Consider the following 23,664-nt stretch of genomic DNA (forward strand, 5'->3'; position numbering starts at 1 on the left):
TCCTTCCTTCCTTCCTTTCTGTTTTAAAGACAGGCTCTCATGTAGCCCAGGATGGCCTTGTACTGGAAAAGCAGCCAAGGGTAACCTTGAACTCCTAACCTTCCCCAGCCTCATGAGAGTTGAGCTTACAGGCAAACACCACCAGGCCTGGCCTACAACCTGAGTTTTGAAAGATGCCACTTTTCTTCTAGGGAGGGAGTTTTGGCAGTGGAAGACAGGAGCATCCAGACTTCAGGCAATGGAGAGCAGCCAGAGTCCTTAAAGACTGGTCCAAGACCTAGAACCAGGCCTGCACACTGACCTCTCATGGAGAAGCGTAGGAAGTTTTCGGAGCAAAACCCTGAGAGTATCAGAGGCTGAAGCAACAGGAGGAGCCCTGCCCTTGCTTTTCCCTCCTTCTCGTTTTCCTCAGCAAACTGTAGTATTATCCACCATGCAAAGGAGAGGTACCTCTTGGGGAGGGAGGAAGGAAGGCCCGGGGGGGGGGCAGAGAGAGAGAGAAAGACAGAGACACAGAGAGACAGAGAGACAGAGAGAAAGAGGGAGAACACACGGATACCATAGATGAATGTTGGGTCCCTTCTTCAATAACTGTCTGTTAGCTTGCAGGCAACTCCACTAGGCTCCTCCTAGTGACCTAGAAAGGTCACTGCCATTCCCTGCCACAGCCAGGTGCAGACAGCATATAAAGGACTGCTCTGCACCCCAGTTCTCTGTTTCCATATGTTCCCAGTCAGTCCTTCTCTCCCCATTTCCCTTTTTCTTTGCCCTCATGGCTCTGCTCCTGTCTATCTGCCTCTACCCCTTTTCTAGGCCCTTACTTTTCCCCTCCCCTCCCCTGCCGTCCCTTCCCTTCCCCCAAGTAATCCTCCTTTATAGCAGATCTGTTGCATGACATAATTACTCAGGGGAACATCTTAGCATGGGCCTGCCAGATACCTCCTCACTACATTATATTTCAAAACACTGTCTACCTGATTTTTTTTTTTTTTTTTTGGTGGTGGTGGTGGGGGGAACAGAGTTGTCAATGAACCTGGAGCCTGCTGATTTGGGTTAGATTGCCTGCTCAGTAAACCGCAGGAATCCTCTCTTTTCCTCTCCACCAGTCCTGGAATTAATTCATGCTCTCTGGCTTCCTGATGGAGTCATTTATCTTTCTCTAGCTCTTTTCCTTTCTTTAAGACTTTTTTTTTTTTTTTGAGACAGGATATCTCTGTGTTACCCTGGCTGGTATCCTGTAACTCACTATTTAGACCTAGTTGGTCTCAAACTTGCCTGGTCTATTCCTGCCTCTGCCTCCCATGTGCTGGGATTACAAGTATGGACCACCACTCTCACTCAAACAGGAACCTGACATAAGATCCTCAACTCAGCCCCTCCTCCCAAGTTCATATTCTTTGTGGCTTCTGCTACTAGGTGAAATGTCCCTTTATCCTGGGCTAAAGCTGGTGAAAGCAGAGATCACACCCTGCTGCTTTCGTGTCCCATGCCCCCCTCCCATCACCTGGCAGCCCACCCCATTCTCACCCCAACCCCTTCATCACCCAGGACTCAGTGCACATAAGCACCTCATACTTTGTGGGAGCACAAGTGGCATAGGTCCAAGAATGAAATCTGGTAGAAGAAACTAAGGCAGTATGCCAAACACCTCTCATTCTCAGGAAGATTTGGGGAAATGCTTAGCAGTCAGTGGAGAGAATTGAACAGTCAGGGCACTCCTTTATGACCACCCATAAACAAACAGCCTAGGTCTCCCACCGCCAACTTTCAGGATCGTTAACAGATAGTAATTAAGTACCACAGTCCTTTCTATTTAAATTTGAGACAAAGAAATGATGGTGGTTTAAAAGAAATGCTCCAGGTTTCCAACTCCTCCCAAAGCTCTGTTAAGAACAGAATTGTACTTTTCAATTCTGATGGGAACAAAGAAGTTTCTGCCTCAGTAATAGCTGGTTTTGTGAAATTAGTAATTCCATTGTTGAAACACTGATAAGCTCAACTCTCTCTGCACCTGAGATGCTCTGCTACAGCTTCAGAACTTATCAAAATTTTAGGGTGTGTGCATGCATGTGTGTGTATGGGTGGATATGAGGAAGAGGCTGGGTCTTCTCTAGCCTTCTCCACTTTCTTTCTTTGTGGCACTGAACCTAGAGGTAGGCTGATCATCAGCAAGCCCCAGTGACTCTCCTGTCCCTACTCCAACAGCTCTGAGTTTACAGGTGTGCATGATCATGTCAGACTTCTGAAAAAAAAAAAAAATCCTGGGCAGTAGTAGCACACGCCTTTAATCCCAGCACTTGGGAGGCAGAGGCAGGCGGATTTCTGAGTTCGAGGCCAGCCTGGTCTACAGAGTGAGTTCCAGGACAGCCAGGGCTATACAGAGAAAGAAACTCTGTTTTGAAAACCAAAAGACAAAAAACAAAACCAAAAAAAAAAAAGTTATTGTTATTTTTATGTGTATGAGTGTTTTGCCTAAATGTATGTATGTGCACTGTGGGTGCACCTGGTGCCTGAGGACGCCAGAAGATGACATCCTCTGGGACTAGACTTACAGATGGTTGTGGTGTTAGGAACCCAAGCAAGTCCATCTTTGCAAGAGCATCTCTCCAAGAGCTGCCATGCCAGGCTTCCCCATTAGATGGTAGGGATCTAATGCAGGTCCTTACATTTGAGCAGTAAGTACCTACCCACTGAGCCATCTCTCTGACCCTGATCTTTACCAAGAGTCCTGAATGATCTTTTAAAAATATTTTACTTGTATGAGTTTTGTCTGTATGTGTGTGCACCATGTGTGTGTTTGCCACCTATAGAGGTCAGAACAGGTCATCAAAATCCATGGAACTCAGTATATGGATGGTGGTAAGCTCCAGGTGGGTGCTAGAAACCAAATGTTAGTCCTCTCCGTAAGAGGAACAAGTGCTTTTAACTGCTGAGCCATCTCTCCGGTTTCCTGATCCTTACTTCTTCTATAACATTAATCCCTTAAAAATAGTCTCTCTCTCTCCTCTCTCTCTCTCTCTCTCTCTCTCTCTCTCTCTCTCTCTCTCTCTCTCTCTTCCTCTCTCTCTCTCTCTGTCTGTCTGTCTGTCTCTCTCTCCCCTTCCTCTCTCTCTCTTACTTGCTCTCACTCTCATTTTATTTATATTGGTGTTCTGCCTCCAAGTGTCTGTGTGAGGTTATCAGATCCCCTGGAATTTGAATCACAGACAGTGTGAGGTGCCATATGGGTGCTGGGATTTGAACCCAGGTCCTTTGGAAGAGTAGCCAGTGATCTTAATCTTTCCAGTGTACTGCATTTTTTTTTTACACATATTCTTTTCTTGTTCACTCTACCCTTACACTCAGCAGTTTCTACTTTTCTGTAAGAAACCAACATTGAAACTGGGTGATGGTGACGGTGGTGGCGCATGCCTTTAATCCCAGCACTTGGGAGGCAGAGGCAGGCAGATTTCTGAGTTCGAAGCCAGCCTTGTCTACAGAGTGAGTTCCAGGACAGCTAGGGCTACACAGAGAAACCCTGTCTTGAGAAACCAAAAAAAGAAAGAAAGAAAGAAAGAAAGGAAGGAAGGAAGAAAGAAACCAACACTGATAGAGACTAGAAAGGTGGACCAGCTGTTAAGAGGGCTTTCTGTTCTTTCAGAGGACACAGGTTTGGCTTCCAGCATCTGCCTGGCAGCTCACAGCCGCCTATAACTCTAGTCCTAGGAAATTAGATGCCCTCTTCTGTCCTCCAAGAGCTCCTGCACACATGTGGTTCACATATAGACACTTAGGTGCATGTGAGCGCACACACTCATTTTTTTTTTGTTTTGTTTTGTTTTGTTTTTTTGAAGACAGGGTTTCTCTGTGTAGCCTGGCTGTCCTGGAACTCACTCTGTAGACAAGGCTGGCCTCGAACTCAGAAATCCACCTGCCTCTGCCTCCCAAGTGCTGGGATTAAAGGCGTGCACCACCACTGCCCAGCCATAAGATATTTTTTTAAGGAAGAAATTTACATTGACTTTGCTTAAAGAGATTTTCTTAGTCTCTTTCTCTGGTGGGTTTTGTTTGTTTTTCAAAGAAGATCTCATGTGTCCTAGAACTTGCAGTGTGGTCTAGGATGACCTTTGAACTCCTGATACTCCTGCCTTCACCACCACACCCAATTCATGTGGTGCTGGGATTGAACTCAAGACTCTGTGAATGATAGGCAAACCTCCATCAGCTGAGGTCCAGACCCAGCCCTCATGTGCATTTTGCTACTGGCTAGTTCCCATAGCTCCCACTGGGGTACTGCTGTTTCCACTAAAACTCTGGCCACCTGGGACTTACAATGTAACTTTAACAGAAACAGTATCTTTGAAGATATAATTAGTTAAGGGTATATTAAATTAGGATGGGCCTAAACCTGTGGTTGCATGGGCCTTTAATCCCAGCACTCAGGAGGCAGAGGCAGGTGGATCTCTGAGTTCGAGGCTAGCCTGGTCTACAGAGTGAATTCCAAGACAGGCTACACAGAGAAACCCTGTCTTCGAGAAAAAATAAAAAAGAAAGAAAGAAAAAAAATTAGGATGAGCCCTAAATTCGCAGCCTGGTATCTACCATTAGCTCTTGAGAAGAGAGCATCACACATGAGAAGAATGCCAAGGTCTAACAGAGTCTGCAAACCAAGGAATACAGTATGGCCCTCCAACACCAGAATCAAGGAAGAGGCAGGAGAGAATTCTTCTCTCTAGCACCCAAGGACGGAGAGTCCCTGCTACTCACGTCTTGGCTTGTGACTTCTGGCTTCCCAGAGTTTGAAAGAATTCCAGTTCTTTGCTTTTCTTCTTTCCTTTCAGACAGGGTCTCACTATGTGAGACCTATGTGAGGTCCTAGCTGGCCTGGAACTCTCCTTCCCACCCCACGCCCAACCCCGTGCTGGAATTAAAGGCCTGTACTATCATGTCTAGAATTTCCAGTTTTGTTTTCGAGACAGGGTCTCACTAGGTAGATCAAGTTGGCCTCAAACTCATGGATCTGTCTGCCTCTTCCTCCAAAGTGCTGGGATCTAAAGCCTGTACCTTGTTTGTTTTTAGGTTTGTTTATTTATGTACATGAGTATTTTGTCTGTGTACATCTCTATTCACCAGAAGACAGCATCAGACAATTGTGAGCCACCATGTGGGTGCTGGGAATTGAACTCTGGACCTTCAGAAGAGCAACAAATGCTCTAAAACACTGAGCTGTCTCTCCAGCCCCACATTTGGTTGTTTTAAAGCCCTCGACTTATAGCACTGTCAGAGCAACCTCAGCGACTACCATTGTGAATGCCTTTTCCCCCTCATTTTTTGCAACAACCTTTCAAAGGACACTCATCAGCTTCTTGGAAAAATGAACCCCGAGATGCTGCAGAGTGCCTGAGTCTGGATGTCTGTTCGGCTATGTTCTGCTGCCGGGCCCTACAGGCTGCTTTGCCTGCTGCTGGTTCCCGTCTGACCCCTTTCTGTCACATCCTTCATCTCTCTGTGTAACTTCTTGTAACTGCCTATTCCTTTTGACAGCCATACACTTGCAGGTGTGGAGTTCCTACTATATCTTTCTGGTTTTAGTCCACCATGTTCAATAAATAATGAGAGACAAGGGTGATGGAGCACAACTTTAATACTAGTGCTCCAGAGGCAGAGGTAGGTAGATCTCTGTGGGTTCAAAACCATCCTGATCTACACAGTGAGTTGTAGGCCACTCAGGGTTACATAGTGAGAGCCTGTCTCGAACAAACAAAGGAGATCACTTGGTGAATAAATTATTTTCAAACTTTGGAAATTAAAGTTATTAAATCTAAGGGGTCAGTGAGATGGCTAAGTGGATGAAAGTGCTTGTTGTCAAGCCAGATAACTTGAGTTCGATCCCCAAGGCCCTTATGGTGAAAGGAACAGATTCCTGCAAGTTGTCTTCAGGCCTCCATATCCGTACTGTGGCAGACCTGCCCTGCTCCACATATACACAAAATATGTAATTTTTCAAAAGTTTTTAAACATCATAGAAAGGGTAAACATCTTGTAGAATAAACAGTAATAGCCCACAGCCCACAGTTTCTAGAGAGAACTTATTACTGTTATTTTCAGATGCAAAGTGCTCTGACATGTGTGTTCTCTGGAGCCAGGTATATAGAAAATACTTCTTGATGGTCCAAACAAGTCCGATAAATAGATAAATAAAATCCAGAGCCTGTATATTGTGGAGGAAATGAGAGCTCCAAGCAAAGAGAGCGTTAAGAGGGCGGCTCTGCGGCTGGCCCGGCAAAGGTGAATGAAAGCTCTCAGGAAAGACATCTCCTTCTCTGCACCAGACGTGTGGATGCCAACGGATCCCCCAGGTCCATGTAACCATCCCTCCTTAATCAGAAACAACAGGTATTAGTAGGATATTTTTAAGGAACTCCAGCTGAAGAATGTCCACTTTGTTGTTTATTTAAGACAAGTTCTCTTTAGGTAGCCCTGCTTGGCCTGGAACGTCCGATGCAGATCAAGTTGAAGATGCTTTCCTAGTGTCTAACAACCTACTGTGTGTGTTAACAGTTCAGTCATGTATTAGGAAAATCTGCACTCTCTGATAGTGCAGTGACTAAAGAAGTTAATCACATACGCATACACACATATACGTACATATTAAGCCATCAGTGAGCCTCCCCAGATGTTCAGAGTTCAGGTACTCAGTCCATCCAAGATGTTAAGAACCTGACAGTCCTGGCATTCCCCTACACTGGGACAAGGACCTTCACAGGATCAAGGGCTTCTCCTGCTCTTGATGACTGACTAGGCCATCCTCTGCTATACAAATGCTGCTGGAGCCATTAGTCCCACCATGTGTGCTCTTTGGCTGATGGTTTAGTCCCTGGGAGCTCTAAGGGTACTAGTTAGTTCATATTGATGTTCGTCCTAAGGGGCTGCAAACCCTTCAGGTCCTTGGGTCCTTTCTCTAGCTCCTTCATTGGGGACCCTATGTTCAGTCCAATGGATGGCTGTGAGCTTCTACTTCTGTATTAGTCGGGCACTATCAGAGCCTCTCAGAAGACAGATGTATCAGGCTCCTGTCAGCCAGCACTTACTGGCATCCACAATAGTGTCTGGGTTTGATGACTGAATATGGAAAGTATTCCCAGGTGGAGCAGTCTCTGGATTGTCCTTCTTTCAGTCTCTGCTACATAGTTTGTCTCTGTGACTCCTTAGATGAGTATTTTGTATCCCCTTTGTACTGGCTGGTTGTGTGTCAACTTGACACACAGAGGCTGGAGTTATCACAGAGAAGGGAGTTTCAGTTGGGGAAGTGCCTCCATGAGATCTAGCTGTGGGGCATTTTCTCAATTAGTGATCAAGTGGGTAGGGCCCCTTGTGGGTGGTGCCATCCCTGGGCTGGAAACCTTAGGTTCTATAAGAGAGCAGGCTGAGCAAGCCAGGGGAAGCAAGCCAGTAAGAAGCATCTCTCCATGGCCTCTGCATCAGCTCCTGCTTCCTGACCTGCTTGAGTTCCAGTCCTGACTTCCTTTGGTGATAAACAGTAGTGTGGAAGTGTAAGCTCAATAAACCCTTTCCTCCCCAACTTGCTTCTTGGTCATGATGTTTGTGCAGGAATAGAAACCCTGACTAAGACATCGACTGAAGATTGCAAACTCCTCCTGTGTTTTTAGTATTTATACTGTTTGCCCTTGGTCTAGAACAACAGAAGAGAATTTGTGGAGTGGGGGTATGACCCTTCCTTGGATCTATCTGGGCTCCTTGTCTCAAAGTAGGAGAAAATTCTGAGATCTAAATGTGAAATATAGGAAGGAGGGGGCTTAACACATTTTGGTTCAAAATATTTAAAAATGTATGGGACTGGGAAGATGGCTCCGTGGCTCGGAACACTTGCTGTGCACGCATGAAGACCTAAATTTGAATCTTCAGAACCCATGTAAAAGGCAGGTGTAGCCGTGCACGGCTGTCGTCCAACAGTTAGGACTCAGACAGGCAGGTCCTGGAAGCTTGTTCACCAACTACCCATCCTATCTGAAACCAAGACTTCAAGGCAATAAGGCAGAGAAGGATTTGGAGAAGATCCAGATGTCTTCCTCTGACCTTCTCATAGACAAATATTGGTACACTCACCCATAAACTCACATGTATATATACATGCATAATATACACACACATACATATGTATGTACATATACATACACACATACACATATACACATACATATATATGGCATCAAGCACTTCATTGCTCAGGACCAGATGTTAAACACTTTTAGGAACTGCACATGCCTTGTGACTGGATCTCCCCTAAGAACCACCCTAGGTCCAAACTTGCACTGTATTGAAAACAAGTGTGTGAGTTAAAATGAGCGTTAGGGTTAAAAGGACATGATCAGGATGATAGAGAAGGGAAGCAAAAGAGCTTGCAGCTGAGCCTAAGCCATCTGAGTTGACGGGTTAGAGGAAGGCCAGGGCTCACGGGGAACTACAAAGCAGTGCTGGAGTCTTGGAGGGCTACAGCTGGCTCCCGTGAAGCCTCTCATAGGGAATACACACAGGCACATGCTCCATCCATGCTTCCTTATGTCTAACTGCAACAGATTAAATTGGCTTTGTTGGTGGTTGTTTGGCTGGATGGCTGGTTAGTTGGTTGTTTGGAGACCGGGTTTCACTGTGCAGCCTTAGCTGGCCTGGGACTCACTCTGTAGACCAGGCTGGCCTTAAACTCCCAAGTACTGGGATTAAAAGCATGTACCACCCTGCCTGGCCCAGACAGAATGGTAAGGATGATTTCTAAGAAGCGCCCACTTATTCCAGGAAGGGAAGCCTGCCCTAGAGCATGCTGTCGGCTGGGATTTAGATATGAGGTTACCAAAGAAAACTGCAGCTGTGTCCGGTGGCTGCTGACAGTCAGAGAGCCAGGAAGTGATTAAAATCTTTGAGCTGCCATTGGGTTGTTCCCACTTTATCAACAATTAACCCACCAGGGCATCACTCACACATGCGCACTAATGAAGAGTCAGACTCCTTAAAGAGCCCGACCCATTTGCACTTGCATCATGGCTTTGATACAAAAGCCTTTTTGTGGCAAGTATGAGAAGAAATACTTCGAAGATAGATCTAGCCCACCATGATTTGGGACAGGGAAAGGCTCATCCTACCTCGGGAATGTATTACCTGTCTTATCTTTAAAATCCACGACACAGAACCAACCAAGCTGCTCCCCATTTTGGGCACTGACTATGATCACTTTAGGGTGCCTGCTTTGCATTGTGTTGCTTCTGTTGTTTTTGCTAAATAAACTTAAACTCTGTATATATCTTGACTGAACCTATTTTGTAAGAATGTGAGAACAGAAAGGACCCCGCATCCATGCCCCTTCAACATCCCCAACATTCTAAAGGCACCATGTAGATGATGATCCCTAAAACAAGGCCTCCTTTGGCCTTAGGTTTTGCATGTTAAAAAATTAAGATGTTAATATGTGCAGTCAGGATGGAGAGATGGCTCGATTGGCAAAGACATCAGCTGTAGAGCCTGAGGATCTGGGTTTGGTCCCCAGGGCACCACATGGCAGAAAGAGCCAACCTTCACACATCGTCACCTGACCTCCACATACGGACCAGAGCACGAGGTGCTCACATGCACGAGCATGTATACACACTAAATAAAAAGGAGTAGAAAGCATGCGCTTCAACTTATTTTCTTTTCAGGATGCATCGCTAGCGATGTCTTTAAAAATGCATTTAGTGATCCGTGACAAGCGGAGGGTAAAGAATAGATGATAACTGTACATTAAGTTTCAGACTCAAAGGAGTTTGCAAAGTGGAGTATGAAGATGTACTTGTCTCCAGCAGCTGTCAAGCCCTGACTATAATGATCTGTTCTGTTCTTTAATCTGGGACAATATACAGCAGGAGCTTAAGAAAAAAACACAGAGAGGAGCAGCACAGACTAAGCAAAACCTAGGAGCTTGACATATACTTTTTTTTTTAATTAGCCACTGCTTAACTTCCTTGATTTAGACAACTGGTAGCCTGATGAAGCTGACAGGCCTTCCAGCCTTGCCCTTCATGTCTCAGTAATTCCCTGAGGTCAATGAGCTCGGCTGCCTGTTCTCACAGCCAACATCTCCCCTGAGCCTGTCACAGAGAAAGCTAATGATGTCTTTAAATCGGTGCCTACTAGACACTAGACTCCTATAGAAATGTTAAGCAGACTCTTTGACACAGCAGTCTTATTTTTAAAGAATTTATTCTAGAGATGGACTTAGGTCTCTTTCGACCTGTAAGAGGATATAGTCCCTGAAGCATTGTTATACATATGTGACTGGAATCCATCACTGAGAAGTTAATTTCAATATATTACGCTCAGGCCTCGGGAGATGGCTCAGCTGGTTAACTGTCGTGCAAGCCTAATGACCTGAGTTTAACACCCAGAACCTATGTCCAGGTGGAAGGCACCAAGTTGTCCTCTGAGGACCACATACACATCATACACATACAGTAATGAGATCTACCGTAATGAAAACAAAATATAAATAAGACAGATATCTGACGCAACTTTTATTGGGAACAAAATATTACAAAAATAGTACCAAGTGGTGGTGGCGCATGGTCTTTGATCTTAGCACGTGGGAGGCAGAGGCAGGAGGATCTTTGTGAGTTCAAGGCCAGCTTGGTCTACATAGTGAGTTACAAGACAGCCAGGGATACACAAAGAAACCCTGTCTTGAAAAACAGACAGACAGACAAAAAGAATGTCCTGGGGAAGTGTCGGCAGATGTTTGTCCTTGGAGACTTGTGGACACAAAGGGAAACTGGAAACTTTCTCTTTGCTGCTTCACCATTTGGACTGTTTGGATTGGGGGCGAGGACAGGCACACAGCACGGTGGCTAGGAACCCAGCTGCCTGAGCGCCTACCCTTTCACTTGCTGACAGGCTAATTAATACCTCTTTGTACCTTAATGTCATCATCTATAAAATGGGGCTTAATTCAGGAAAAAAAAAGTGAAGTACTTCCAACGTGATAAGCTTTAGAAGTATAGAATAAAGCACATGAAGATATTAGCCCATACAGAGTTTGCATTCTAGCCAGAAGAGATGGATCATTAAAATGTATGCTTGGGTGTGGGATGGCTCAGAGGCAAAGGTATTTGTTTTCCACACCTGACCACCCGAGTTCAATTCCCTGGGACTCACCGGAGGAAGAAAAGAGATGACTTACACAAGCCATCTTCTGACCTCTACATTGCTCCATGTTATATGCACAGCCACACATAGGGACACACAAACAGGCACACATGCATACACACACATAAAATATTTTAAAGAAAAATAGAACTGAAGAGACAGCTCTGCGTTTAAGAGCACTCCTTGCTCTTTCCGGGGACCTGAGTTCAGTCCCAGCACCCACAAAATGGCTCACAAGCATTCTGACCTCCATGGGCACCAGACACACACACATGGGTGTGGATCGTTTTTTTATGGTGAAAAAGTGGCAAAGCCCTCCACCCCCAACTTTGATTAAAATCTCACATTTTTCATTCATAAACTTCAACTTGATAAAAGATGAGGCTATACAAGGTTAATGGGAAATAAAATTGATACAATTTCTCCAAAAGAGAAATTGAGAAAAATTGAGCAATATAAACTATATAATTTATCCTTTGACTAGGGGATTCCCATTTCTAGGAACATAATGTATGGGCTGAAGAAATGAGCCGGCTGATGGTGGTACGTGCCTTTCTTTAATCCCAACACTCAGGCAGAGGCAGGCGGACCTTTATAAATTCAAGGCCAGCCTGATCTACAGAGTGACTTCTAGGACAGCCTGGTCTACAGAGTGAGTTCTAGGATAGCCTGGTCTACAGAGTGAGTTCTAGAACAGCCAGGGCTACAAAGAGAAACTCTTGTCTCAAAAGTTGAAGAAATGTCACACTGGGTGTGGTGGTACACACCTGTAATCCCAGCACTTGGAAGTTCTGGCATAAGATAAGCAGTCCTAGGCTTATCTGTCTAGCGAATGTGGGCCTTTCAATAAGGAAGGGAAGGGGGGGTGGGAACAGGAGAGAAAGGGAAGGGCAGGGGCAAAGTTACCTGAATGGCGATCAAGCAAACATCTAAAATATGTGTGCACATGTTCATTTCTGTATCTGAACTTTATGGCTGAAATTGGAAGGGGGATCGAAGGTTCAAAACCAACCTGGGCTCCCGTGCTGGTTAGTTTTTGTCAACTTGCCACACACTATAGAGTGGGAACCTCAACTGAGAAAGTGCCTCCATTGGACTGGTCTGCGGACGTGTCTGCAGCACATTTTCTTGATTAATGATCAATGTGGGAATGCTCAGCCTGCTGTGGATGTGCCATCCCTAAGCAGCTGATCATGGGTTATATACGAAAGCAAGCTGAGTGAGGCATAGACAATGAGGAGTATTCCTTCATGGTTTCTGCTTCCTTCAGTTCCTCCTGCTTTGAGGTCTTGCCTTGGCTTTTCTTAACGGTGAGCTATGTATAACCTATAGGTTAAAATACATCCTTTTCTCCTAAGTTGCTTTTGGTCTTTAAACAATGACAACAACAAAACATTACTTTTAAATGTATTTTGCTTATGTGTGTATGTTTGGGTGTATGCCACGTGGATGCTTTCTCACTACCCGGAACTCTGAGACCATAGTATAAGTGGGTCTGAGCTAGCCTACTGAAAAATAAGAAACGAGGAAAGGAGCACAGGCATCCCACTAACAGCCTGCCAACTGCCAGACACCTGGACAAGGCATCCTAGATTAGTAAGCTTGCAATCACCAGCTGACCACAGTCCTGTATGGGAGCCTAGCAGTGATTAGCCATCCTGCCTAGACCTCAGCAATCGACCCAGAGAAACTACACAGTTCTGAGCCAAATAATAGTTACTCCTTTAAAAAACTAAGTCTTAAGGGGAGAGGTTTGTTTATAGCATGGCAAAAACTAACATGGATCTTCCTCCTCCTCCTCCTCCTCCTCCTCCTGCTCTTCCTTCTTCTCCTCGTCCTCCTCCTCTATCTCTTCCTCGTTTTCAATTGAAGAGTTACCTAAGCAAAAGCTACGTTTGAGTTGAAAATGTAAGGGTCCAGCCAGAGACACACTTCAGATACAACATGCCTGAGGACCTCTATTCAAGATCCACAGTATGGGGGTGGGACTGGGAGATATTGTTGGTTGTTCTCTAAATAGCAATGATACCCTTCATTATTGATCCATATTTGCAAGCATTATCCCTATTTCTTAGGACTATAGAGTTCTTGTTAATATCCTCTCTCTGGGAGTCCCTCCAGTGTCAAAGACAGTATTAAGAAGTCCTACACCCTTCTATTTCCCCTTCAGTGCTAGGAACTGAACTCAGGGTCTTGTGTGTGCTCTACCAACTGGGCTATATCCTCAGCCTTTGTTGAGACAGAATATTGCTCTATAGCTCAGTCTGGCCGTGAACTCAAAATTGTAGCCCAAGTTGACCTTAAGCTGGTAGCGGTCTTCCTGCCTTTTCCTCCTAAGTGTGGGGATTATATTCTTGCTTTGGGAATTAGGAATCAATATATGGATCTTAATCACTTACCCTCTAAAATAATTAAAAAAGAAATTACGATGAGCTCCTTCTCTTGAGAAAACAGTTTGGCACCTCCCAAAGATGAACCCGCATATTCCAGGACCCAGCATCAGGCTGCCAAATGCTTTAGCTTTGAAAAATATGTACCTTCTTAGCAGGAGACAGATGCAAGACTGCCCGAAGGAGCAGTATTTAAATAGCAAAACACTTGAGATCCAAATAGTTTTCAACAGGAAAATAAATTTTTAGAATTGTGAACTATTTATACAAAGGAATATTTTATGACAATGAAAATGAAGATATAAAAACATGCATATAGAAATGTAGCAATTATATACTATATAATTAATAAATTATATAACTATATGGACTATATTAGTGATAGTAATGGAAATGAATGTGAATGGTAATAATTGTGTATGATGCACAATATTAATATATTAGAAAGGTAAATCATACATTTTTATGAAAGTAGAAAATAGAACAAAGTAAGATTTGTTTAGAAAGACAGACATGTGAAGCAAAGAGATTCTGAAAAAGGAAAGAAAAAAAGAAGGCAGAAGACCAACACTCAGGGTTGCAGTGAGCACTGGGGTTGGGGCTAGGGCTGGGGCTGGGGTCGGGGCTGGAAGCGAAGTCTCCAGGAGGTTTTGTCCCCGTGGATTGATTATATAGAAATAACCAGGAGGTTGATGCAGCTGGAGAGGAAGAAGGAAGCTGGGTCACCTGTGCACAGGGCCTCGCAGACCACTAGAAATATTGGTTCCCATTCTAACCAGGAAAACGTTTTTAAGAAAAGATTTATGCTGGGTGGTGGTGGCGCACGCCTTTAATCCCAGCACTTGGGAGGCAGAGGCAGGCGGATTTCTGAGTTCGAGGCCAGCCTGGTCTCCAGAGTGAGTTCCAGGACAGCCAGGGCTATACAGAGAAACCCTGTCTCGAAAAAAACCAAAAAAAAAAAAAAAAAAAAAAAAAAAAAAAAAAAAGAAAAGATTTATTTTTATTTTATGCATATGGGTGTTTTGAACTTACATCTATGTACTACATGGTTGCCTGGTGTCTTCAGGGACCACAAGAGGATGTCAGAACCCCTAGAACTGGAGTTATAGATGATTGTCAGTCATCTATCATGTGGGTGCCAGGGATTGAATCCCAGTCCTCTGGAAGAGCAGCCAGTGCTCTTAACTGCTAGCCATCTTTCCTGAGCTGGATGAGGAAACTTTCAAAGGCTGAAGCCCAAGAGGGCTTGTGAAATCAAGCTTGTGTTTGGTACGTGTATTCAGGCTGGGTGAAACAAGGAGTTACTGTGGAAGCAAGGCAGCTCAGGAGGAGGCCTGGAGACAGAGTCTTGGACACGGACAAGAAGCCATCACACTCAGCATATTTTAGAGGTAGGGCTGGTAACATTTTTTCTGATGAATTCTGATAGAGGAAGGATTCTGAAAGAGGGGAATCAGGATTTGGCAGCCTGAGTGTTGGGAGGGAAGGGACTGCTGGGAGCTGAGAGGAGAAAGTTTCTTTGTGGCACAGGACCCCAAAGGATCGGCATCAAAGTGATGCTGAGGACCAGGGGTCTGGACATTAGGAACCTGAACTGCCAATCAAATGCATATCCAGGTGCAGCTGGATGTACAGGGGCAAGGTCCACGCCAGAAGTATGAATTCAAGATCCGTCGATACCCATATGGCCTTTTATGATGCCATGGGGAGTAAAACTCGAAAAGGCTGGGGAGAGAGATGGGGGGATAGAGGGACATTCGATGACTGACTTTTGGGAATGGATAGAGTCACAGTTCGAGGAGACAGGAGGCTGAAAATCAAGCAGACAAGAGAAGGAGCCACCAGGGAGGCAGAAACAATGCAAACTCTCCAGCGTGGCTGGTGTCCAGAAAGCATGGGTAGGCCATGGGAGCAATCAGAGCTCTGGGGAATGCTGGGAGATGCAGGCTGCTGGGAACAGAGAGGGTAACGAGGGATTGAACAAGTGCGCTTTTCCTGAAAACACTGGGGGTGAAAACCATTGTGGAATGTGTTCAATACGGGAGAGAGGTCTAGAGATGCTAATGTCAGACAAGTTCTCAAGAATTTAGACAAGATTCTCAGGAGGGAGAGCTATAGAGACAAATGGTTTAAAAAGCTGGCAACTGGAAGGAGACAATCAAGATAAATCTTTTTTCTGGGAATCAAATTTATTCTAGGCCTGTGCTCTACCATTGACTTACATCCCCAACCCTATCTTTTTCTTTTCTTCTCTCTTTTCTTTCTATTACCTCCCTTTCTTCTTTTGTCCTTTTTCTTTTTTTCTTTAACAAGGTCTGACTGGGTAACCAGGCTGGCCTGGAACTTCTAGAAAGACAAACTTCTCAACTCAGCCTTCCCAGTGCTGGGACTGCAGACTTAAGCCACCATGCCTGCCTTTATTTTCAAATTTTAATTATTTGTTTCTGAATTTTATTCCAACCACTTACTTATAAATTTCTAAGTTCTTCTTCCTCCTTCTCTTCCTCTTCCTTCTTCTCCTTTTTTCTGAGACAGGGTTTCTCTATATAGCCCTGGATGTCCTGGAACTCACTCTGTAGACCAGGCTGGCCCTAAACTCAGAGATCCACCTACATCTGTTTCCCAAGTGCTGGGATTAAGGACAGGTACCACCACTGTCCAGCCTTTAAATTTCTATTACTTTTTTTTTGTGTGTGTATAGGTATTTTGTCTGTCTTTACACTGCATGCATGCAGAGTCCATGGGGGCCAAAAGAGGGTGCCAGGTGCTCTCAGCCTGGAGTTACAGGAGGTTGTGAGCTGTCTTGTTAGTGCTGGGAATTGAACACAGATCCTTTGGAAGAATAGCCAGTGCTCTTCATCTCTGAGTCACCTTTCCATCTCCATGACTAAATGTTTATTAGTATATATTCATTTGTTGCATAGTATAGATTTTTTATTTTTTAAAGACTTATTTATTTATTTTATGTATATGTGTACACACTGTAGCTGTACAGATAGTTGTGAGCTTTCATCTGGTTGCTGGAAATTGACTTTTAGGACCTCTGCTCACCCAGGTCAACCCTGCTTGCTCTGGTCGGCCCTGCTCGCTCAGTCCCTGCTCGCTCTGGCCCAAAGATTTATTTATTATAAATAAGTGCACTGTAGCTGACTTCAGACGCACCAGAAGAGGGCATCAGATCTCATTACTGGTGGTTGTGAGCCACTATGTGGTTACTGGGATTTGAACTCAGGATCTTTGGAAGAACAGTTGATGCTCTTACCCGCTGAGCCATCTCACCAGTCCAATTTTTTCATTTTAGATATTTTTGTTTGGTTGGTTTGGTTTGGCTTTGGTTTTTCAAGACAAGTTTTTCTCTTTGCAATAGCCCTGGCTGTCCTGGAACTCACTCTGTAGACTAGGCTGGCCTGGAACTCATAGAGATCTGCCTGCCTCTGCCTCCCAAGTGCTGGAATTAAATGGAGTGCAACACCACTTCCCAGTAGAATCCCTTTTAGTTTTCAAATAAAAGAAATAATAATACATTTGGAAGTCGGTGAGAACCATCTGGGTTGGGTGTGTATGATACATACCTCAACCTCAGCACTAGGGATGCTGCCATGAGGACCATGAGTTCTGAAAGGAGTCCGGGCCCCATAGCAACATGATCCAAAAATCAGTAAATAAAAGATTGGGAAGAGAAGGGAAAGGAATGACTCCTGAGAGGGGGGACATCAGAAGGCAAGAAGAGACAGTCACCGTGGGAATTTGGCATTAGAGACTGGCCAGGCAAGCTCCTCCAGTTCACCACCCATGTGATATCACACCGGGTCATTGAATGGTCCTGCACAGACAGTTAAGACATAACCACCAACATGCAGGTTTACTGAGGTGTGCATGCAATGCCTTTCGCCACACTCTTTTGAGAATCATCTTTCTCAGTCCTCCAATGAACTGTGAAAAGGCAAGAACCCAGTCACTCCCATCTTCCAGACAAGAAGGTAGAGGCGAGAGGTGCCAAGGTTATGTGGCTGAGATTGAACGGGGCCGCATCTGCTATCTGCAGGCCAGCAATGTCCCAGAGAAACGGGAGCCTCCTACAGGCTTTTTAAAGTTTCTCAAAAATGTAAAGAGTGAAAAGGGTGCGAATAATTTTAATAGTAGGTTACATTTAGATCCTATCTAGGCCATATCAGCTTATAGACATTATAACTATTGCAGTGGTCTTCTTATATTCAGCCTTCAAAATTGACAGGTATTAAGATAGGCTCCCTTCAGCACCAGATATTTATCCAAAGTGTTTGATCTCCATTTTGATTTTATAAAAATTGCAGCAAAGAAAATATATTCATTTACCAAAGAAATCTTAAACTAAGTTGAAAAGGTTTACAGTAGTTGAGTATCTATTTTAACTTTCCCTTAATTAAGGTGAAACAAAATGAATGATCTAGTTCCTCAGGGTCCTAGATACCTTGACACTATCTCCTGCAGCTGGGGGCCACAGAGCAGAGTACCACAGCCCCTGACTCTTTGCCAGGTTCCACCATCTTTTTCCTAGAATGCCTTTCACATCTGTTTCCCTCTCCTTATTTATTAAATGTGTTTGCTCTGCTTTCAGATAGGGCTTAACTCTGTATGTAGCCAAGGTCCCCTAAAACTCCCAATGTGGTCCAGGCTCCTGTGTAATTTGAGAAAGCCCTTCTGTCCCATGGGCTGGGGTTACCCACATTAGCCACATGTTCGTTGTTGTTGTTGCTTTTTTGGTTTTGAGGCAAGGATCTCAAACCTTCTGTAACTACCCCACACCCCTCATGACCCCCACCCCCCCATCTCCCCATCCTCCACTCCGCTTCTGCTTTCCAGGTCTGCAGGTGAGTGACGTCACACTCAGTTTTCTCTCGTTCTTGCCAGTATATTTCAATTTATGTGCCCACGATATGTTCCAATTGTTAAATGTCTTAAGTCTGATAATCACTATTCTGGTATGGTTTCAGTCAGACAAATACACAAAATTGCTTCTTAAATGTCCAGATCCCAACCAAGCTCCTGCTCCCTAGTCCTTTCAGATAGTGAATGTCCTCCTTGTTAGTTGCGGCAGATGCTTTAAACATCCAGCCCCAGTGGCTTCTAACTGTAAGAGTCATTCTCTCTCTCTCTCTCTCTCTCTCTCTCTCTCTCTCTCTCTCTCTCTTCCTCTTATTTACTTTTTTTTAAGATTTATTTTATTTATTTTATGTGTATGAGTACACTGTAGCTGTACAGATGGCCATGAGCCATCACGTGTGTGGCTGCTGGGAATTGAACTCAGGACCTCTGCCGGCCCCACTCACTCCGGTCTTACTCGCTCTCGCGTAATTCACTGTAGCTGTCTTCAGACACACCAGAAGAGATCTCATTACGGGTGGTTGTGAGCCACCATGTGGTTGCTGGGATCTGAACTCAGGACCTTCGGAAGAGCAGTCAGTGCTCTTACCCGCTGAGCCATCTGGCCAGCCCCCTCCTCTTATTTTCTAAACAAGGTCTCCTGTAGCCCAGGTTGGTCTTGAGTTTTCTGCATAGCCCAAGGTTACCTTGAATTCCTCTCTCTCTATCTCCAGTGTTAGGAATGACAGGAGGTAATGGCACTGGAGAGAGGGTTCATTGGCTCAGGGCACGTACTGCTATGGCAGAGCACCCAAACTCAGCTCACAGTAATGCCCTAAACCTCCAGCTCCAGGGGCATCTGACACCCCTAGCATCTATGGGAATTTACATTCACATACACATACACATAGAGACACACACAGAAATACAATTTTTAAAATTAATCACAGGAGTGTATGACTCACTATGCCTGGTTTATATATGTTCGGGTTCAAACAAAGGGCCTCCTGAATGCTGGGCAAATACTCTAGCAGCTGAGATATAGCCCTAACCCTCAGTCATAGCCGTGCGAATGCCCCCTGGGCAGGCTGAGGTCCTGACCAGAAATCCTTCATGGATTCTTTACTTGGCTTCTGACATTCTGACTTGGTCTCCTACTATCCTCACTCCACTTCATGTCTCAGCCAACTGGTCTACATGCAGTTCCCTGACACTGTTTTTTCCATCTGTTGAACTTTCCTCAGGCTCCTCCCTCTATCTAGGCACCCTGCCTCCCTGCTTCCACATCTGCTTAGTGAGCGCAAGAATTACTCTGGTTCCTTTGTTCCTTTTCTTTTCCTCTCTCCTCAGCTGCCTCACTACTCCAGCCCTGCTGGCCTCAGGCATTAACCTTAGGTCAAACAAAGTTGATATGTTATTATTTGTGTGTCTGACTTGTTTCGCGGCCAGGGTTTCTAAAGCACTTACTATACACTGGCAGTATGTACTAGGAACTTGACCCCCGCCCCCACCTAATTGAATTCAATCCTCACGACAGCCCTTCTGGATAGACCTGACTTCTTCCATTTTTATAGGACAGGAATCTGAGGCTTGTTAATGATCTTGATTCCTTACTAAATGGCAGAGTCATCACTCAATCAACAATCTTATTCCAATCCATGTCTGCCAGACTCCTAGGGCCCCCTGGGCTTTTCAGTATGGATTGGGAAATCCCTCTGGGGGCTATTAGCACAACGGCCTCAGGACAAGGCAAACCATATCAGAGGGAGTTTGCTGCTCCTCTCCTTTGATTTAGATTTGTTGCACTATGATTAAAAAAAAAAAAAAGTTTGGGTCTCAGTCGGCACTTAGCCTGGGCCAGCACCACGCTAAAGGACTGATTCATGTGGACAAATACCATCCAGGATGTTTGGTTCCACTGGTGACCCTGATTATTGTAAAACTGAGACAGGAGTGCCAAGCCCTGGCACACATCCAGCAATTTCCTCTCCCTGTGCTCTGCCACCTCAATAAAACCTCGAGCCAAGTCTCCCTTCTTCCTGCTTCAATCCGGTTGGAGGTCTCAGCTTTTATAAATAGTCCGTGACAGCAATACTATCGATAGGATCAGCTTTGGCTTGATAAGAGGCCCCCAGCATTAATACCTGACATAGGCTCCTGAGAAATCCATAAGAAAATCAAGAGCTGAGAGGAAACAGTCTCCCTCCGACTCGATTTTTCACCTTTTAGGGGTTAGAAAACCCCAAACTCGTTGGATCAGCTCATATTGCTTAATGAAGAACTTTGTAATAATGGACTCATTCTCTTCCTTATTATTTTGGAGTCAAGAATGTTCAGAGGCTGTTTGCTCAAGGAGAGTGTAAACAGAGCTTGCTGGTGCCCCTGGCCAACGAGCATGCCTCCAAAGCTATTTCAACATGGCAAGAGGTGTGGGTCTAACTAAGGAAGCTGAACCAAGAGGTAGGGGTAAAGTCATTCTGTTTTGTATTTGAGGTCCATTTTTATCTTTCCACCTTCAAGACAGTTATCCCTGAAGTTGTCATTAGCAGAATGTCTATCCCACAGCTCCCAAAACTGTGGAGTGTTGAGCACCTTTCCAATGCCTTCCGCTCACTTACTCTTACGCAAATATTGGTTGTTTAAATAGGTCTAAAGACAGAATATGCACACAACATAGAATTCTTATGTTAATATTCTTCTCTCCCTCTTAGCCAAGATGCTGTAAGTCTCCAAGGCCTTCAATGTCTCTTATGTCACAGTGGACAAGGATCTAATGACAAGTATGGTAGAATTCTTATCTTCTACAAAGGAATTGGCAGTGTTTAACTCTTAGGCAAGGCAGTTAGACCACAGGCCACCAAGGCCGGTGAACCAAGGTCACTGGGAAGATCATTCTGTTCTTGGTCAGCTTTAAACTCTATCATGAAGTGGCTTGGTAAAAATGTAGATGATCATGGCCACGGTATAACTGGGACTAGGAACAGTTCTAAAAGGCCCCTGACTGGGGCCATTTTCCAGTGATTGCTGGGGTTTTTCCCCTGTGAGTGTATTCATAATATATGTATGCATATGGCTACACACATCCCACAGTGTGCACATGAAGGTCAGAGGATGACCCTGTGAGCCTGTCTCTCACTCTGTGAATGACCTTGGATTTCTGGTCCTGCTGCCCCTACCTACCAAGTGCTGAGATTACAGACATGTGCCACCACATCTGGTTTATTCAGTATTGGGGACTCAAACCCAGGGCTTCATGCTAATTGAACATTTTATCAACTATGCAAAACGTGAGAGATTTGAAAACAAAAGTCTAGCACTGTAGGAGGAATGCCAAATGTCAAATGCAGTTGAGGTGTTGAGGGATTAAAATAGTCCCTATAGCTAGATTCCAGCCACGGGGGTCACTTCATTTTTTAAAAAATATTTTATTTTATGTATATGAATGCTTGTCTGTGTGCATGTATGTGTATCACACGCCTGCAGTGCCCTCAGAGACCAAGAGAGTGTGTCAAATCCCCTGAAACTGGAATTACAGATGGCTGTGAGCAGCCATATGGGTTCTGAGAACTGAATTCAGATTCTCTTCAAAAGCAGCAAGTTCTCTTAACCACTGAGCCAGAGCCATTTTGTTTTCTCCCTTTGTGGAACATGCTATGACCTAGATCTCAATTTGTAGATTAGGCTAGCCTGGAACTCACAGAGATCCACTCTACCTCCCAAGTGCTGGGATTAAAAGCATGCACCACCAAGCCTGGTATCCATGGGCCACTCAGATATTAATGAATCCCACTTACTTCTTTTGTGATTTGCTATGCCGTAGACGGCTGGTTAGGACCCTAGATAACAATACTTGTATTTGTGGGACTGCACTGGCATTGTCAATTAACATTGGTGACCTAAAAGGTCTATTTTAACCCCTCAAACCTTAGCTAGGTTTGATATTTAGCATCCCTTCTACAGTGCTAGACTTTTGACATGCTCTCAAATCTCTTACATTCTGCAGAGATAAATTTTATTCTGCCTTCCCCAATATAATTCTTGTAAATATTTCAACATTGCCTCTACCATATGTTTTTTAAAAGTCACTTAGAGCACACACCAAGCATCATTTCACTAATACAGAAACTACTTTATCTTGCTATTCCTAATGTCTTGTCATATGCCCCCCCAAAAAGACAATTTTCAAACCTGCCTCAAAAAAACAAAAAAAAAGAAAGAAAGAAAAGAAAAGAAAAAAAAAAGAAAAAAAGCATTTTTGTTGCTGTTGTTGTTAGAAGACATTCACTACCTCTTGTGTGAATTATGTTGCTAACATTTTAGAGACACCTTGAAAAGGACTTATGGCACATGTTAACAGAAGTTCAAAGGAGAGAGTGGGAGAAGTATGTTGAATTCAAAATCGAGAAAAGGTGGGATGTGTGCTAAACACTAAACGAAGTGTGCAAGGGGACAGGCAGAGCGTTCCAGCAGGGCCCCAGTCAGCAGCTGCGGGCAACTGGATGCTAACAGGAGGGCACTTAGTAGGATCCTACAGTCGGTCTCTGGTCTCCGGAGCTTCCTACCCTCAGACCCCAGGGCTTCTGGCCCGTCTACTACAGGTCCCTAACTTTACTTTTATCCCAGTCCCCTCCTTCCCTCTTTCTGTTTGGCCTCCCGGTGTTCTCACTCACTTTCTAGGTAATTTCACCCATCTGGAAGGCAACTCCTGCCTTCTTTCCCTTCCTTTCTGAGAACTGTCACTCTTTCGGACCTTACTCCTGGAGGTAGAGTGGCTGAGAGTCTATGAGGGTGATCTATTTTAGGAGTCCTTCAATGGGCTGGCCTCCCCCCTATGACGACGCCAGCCTGTTTCTCTCCCCCCCAACCCCTACTCACCCCTAGGAGAAAAAAAAATTGAACTCTGTGGCCCCTGAAACTGTGACTGGATCTCCAAGGTCTCTACCTGGATCTAAGGGGTTTTTGTTTGTTTGTTTGTTTTTTTATATTTTGTTTTTACCAAAGTGAGATCAGGTCAAAGGGGTGGAGTGGACAGTACCTCTTTGCAGGCGTGAAGCTCGGGTCCAGTTCCCAGGGTCACCTGGAAGGTGGTCCCAGCCCAAAGCAACAGCCACAGAAACCGGGATGTGCGCCTTTCAGTTCTTCCTCCGTCTCTGGCATAAGGATGGGGGTTGTGACCAGGCTCAGCCATAGCGCTGTTCTGAGCCAGCGGCAGTAGCGGCTCAGGTGCTGCGGTGGCTGCTTATGCTGGCAGAAGGAGGAAAAA

General features: G+C 44.8%; 1 protein-coding gene across 1 annotated transcript in view; it reads right to left on the minus strand.

Annotated features, from left to right (window-relative positions):
- Positions 1-23,658, minus strand: part of Kiaa1324 (KIAA1324 ortholog) — an 81,963-nt gene extending 58,305 nt beyond the window's left edge. Inside the window, exon 1 of the mRNA XM_031375195.1 lies at positions 23,437-23,658. Within this exon, the coding sequence (XP_031231055.1) occupies positions 23,437-23,589 (153 nt within the window). The 5' untranslated portion in view covers positions 23,590-23,658. The remainder of the gene's footprint in view (positions 1-23,436) is intronic.
- Positions 23,659-23,664: the final 6 nt, after the last annotated feature.

This window comes from Mastomys coucha, unplaced genomic scaffold (genome assembly GCF_008632895.1).
Source record: "Mastomys coucha isolate ucsf_1 unplaced genomic scaffold, UCSF_Mcou_1 pScaffold16, whole genome shotgun sequence".
NCBI classification, from domain to species: Eukaryota; Metazoa; Chordata; class Mammalia; order Rodentia; family Muridae; genus Mastomys; species Mastomys coucha.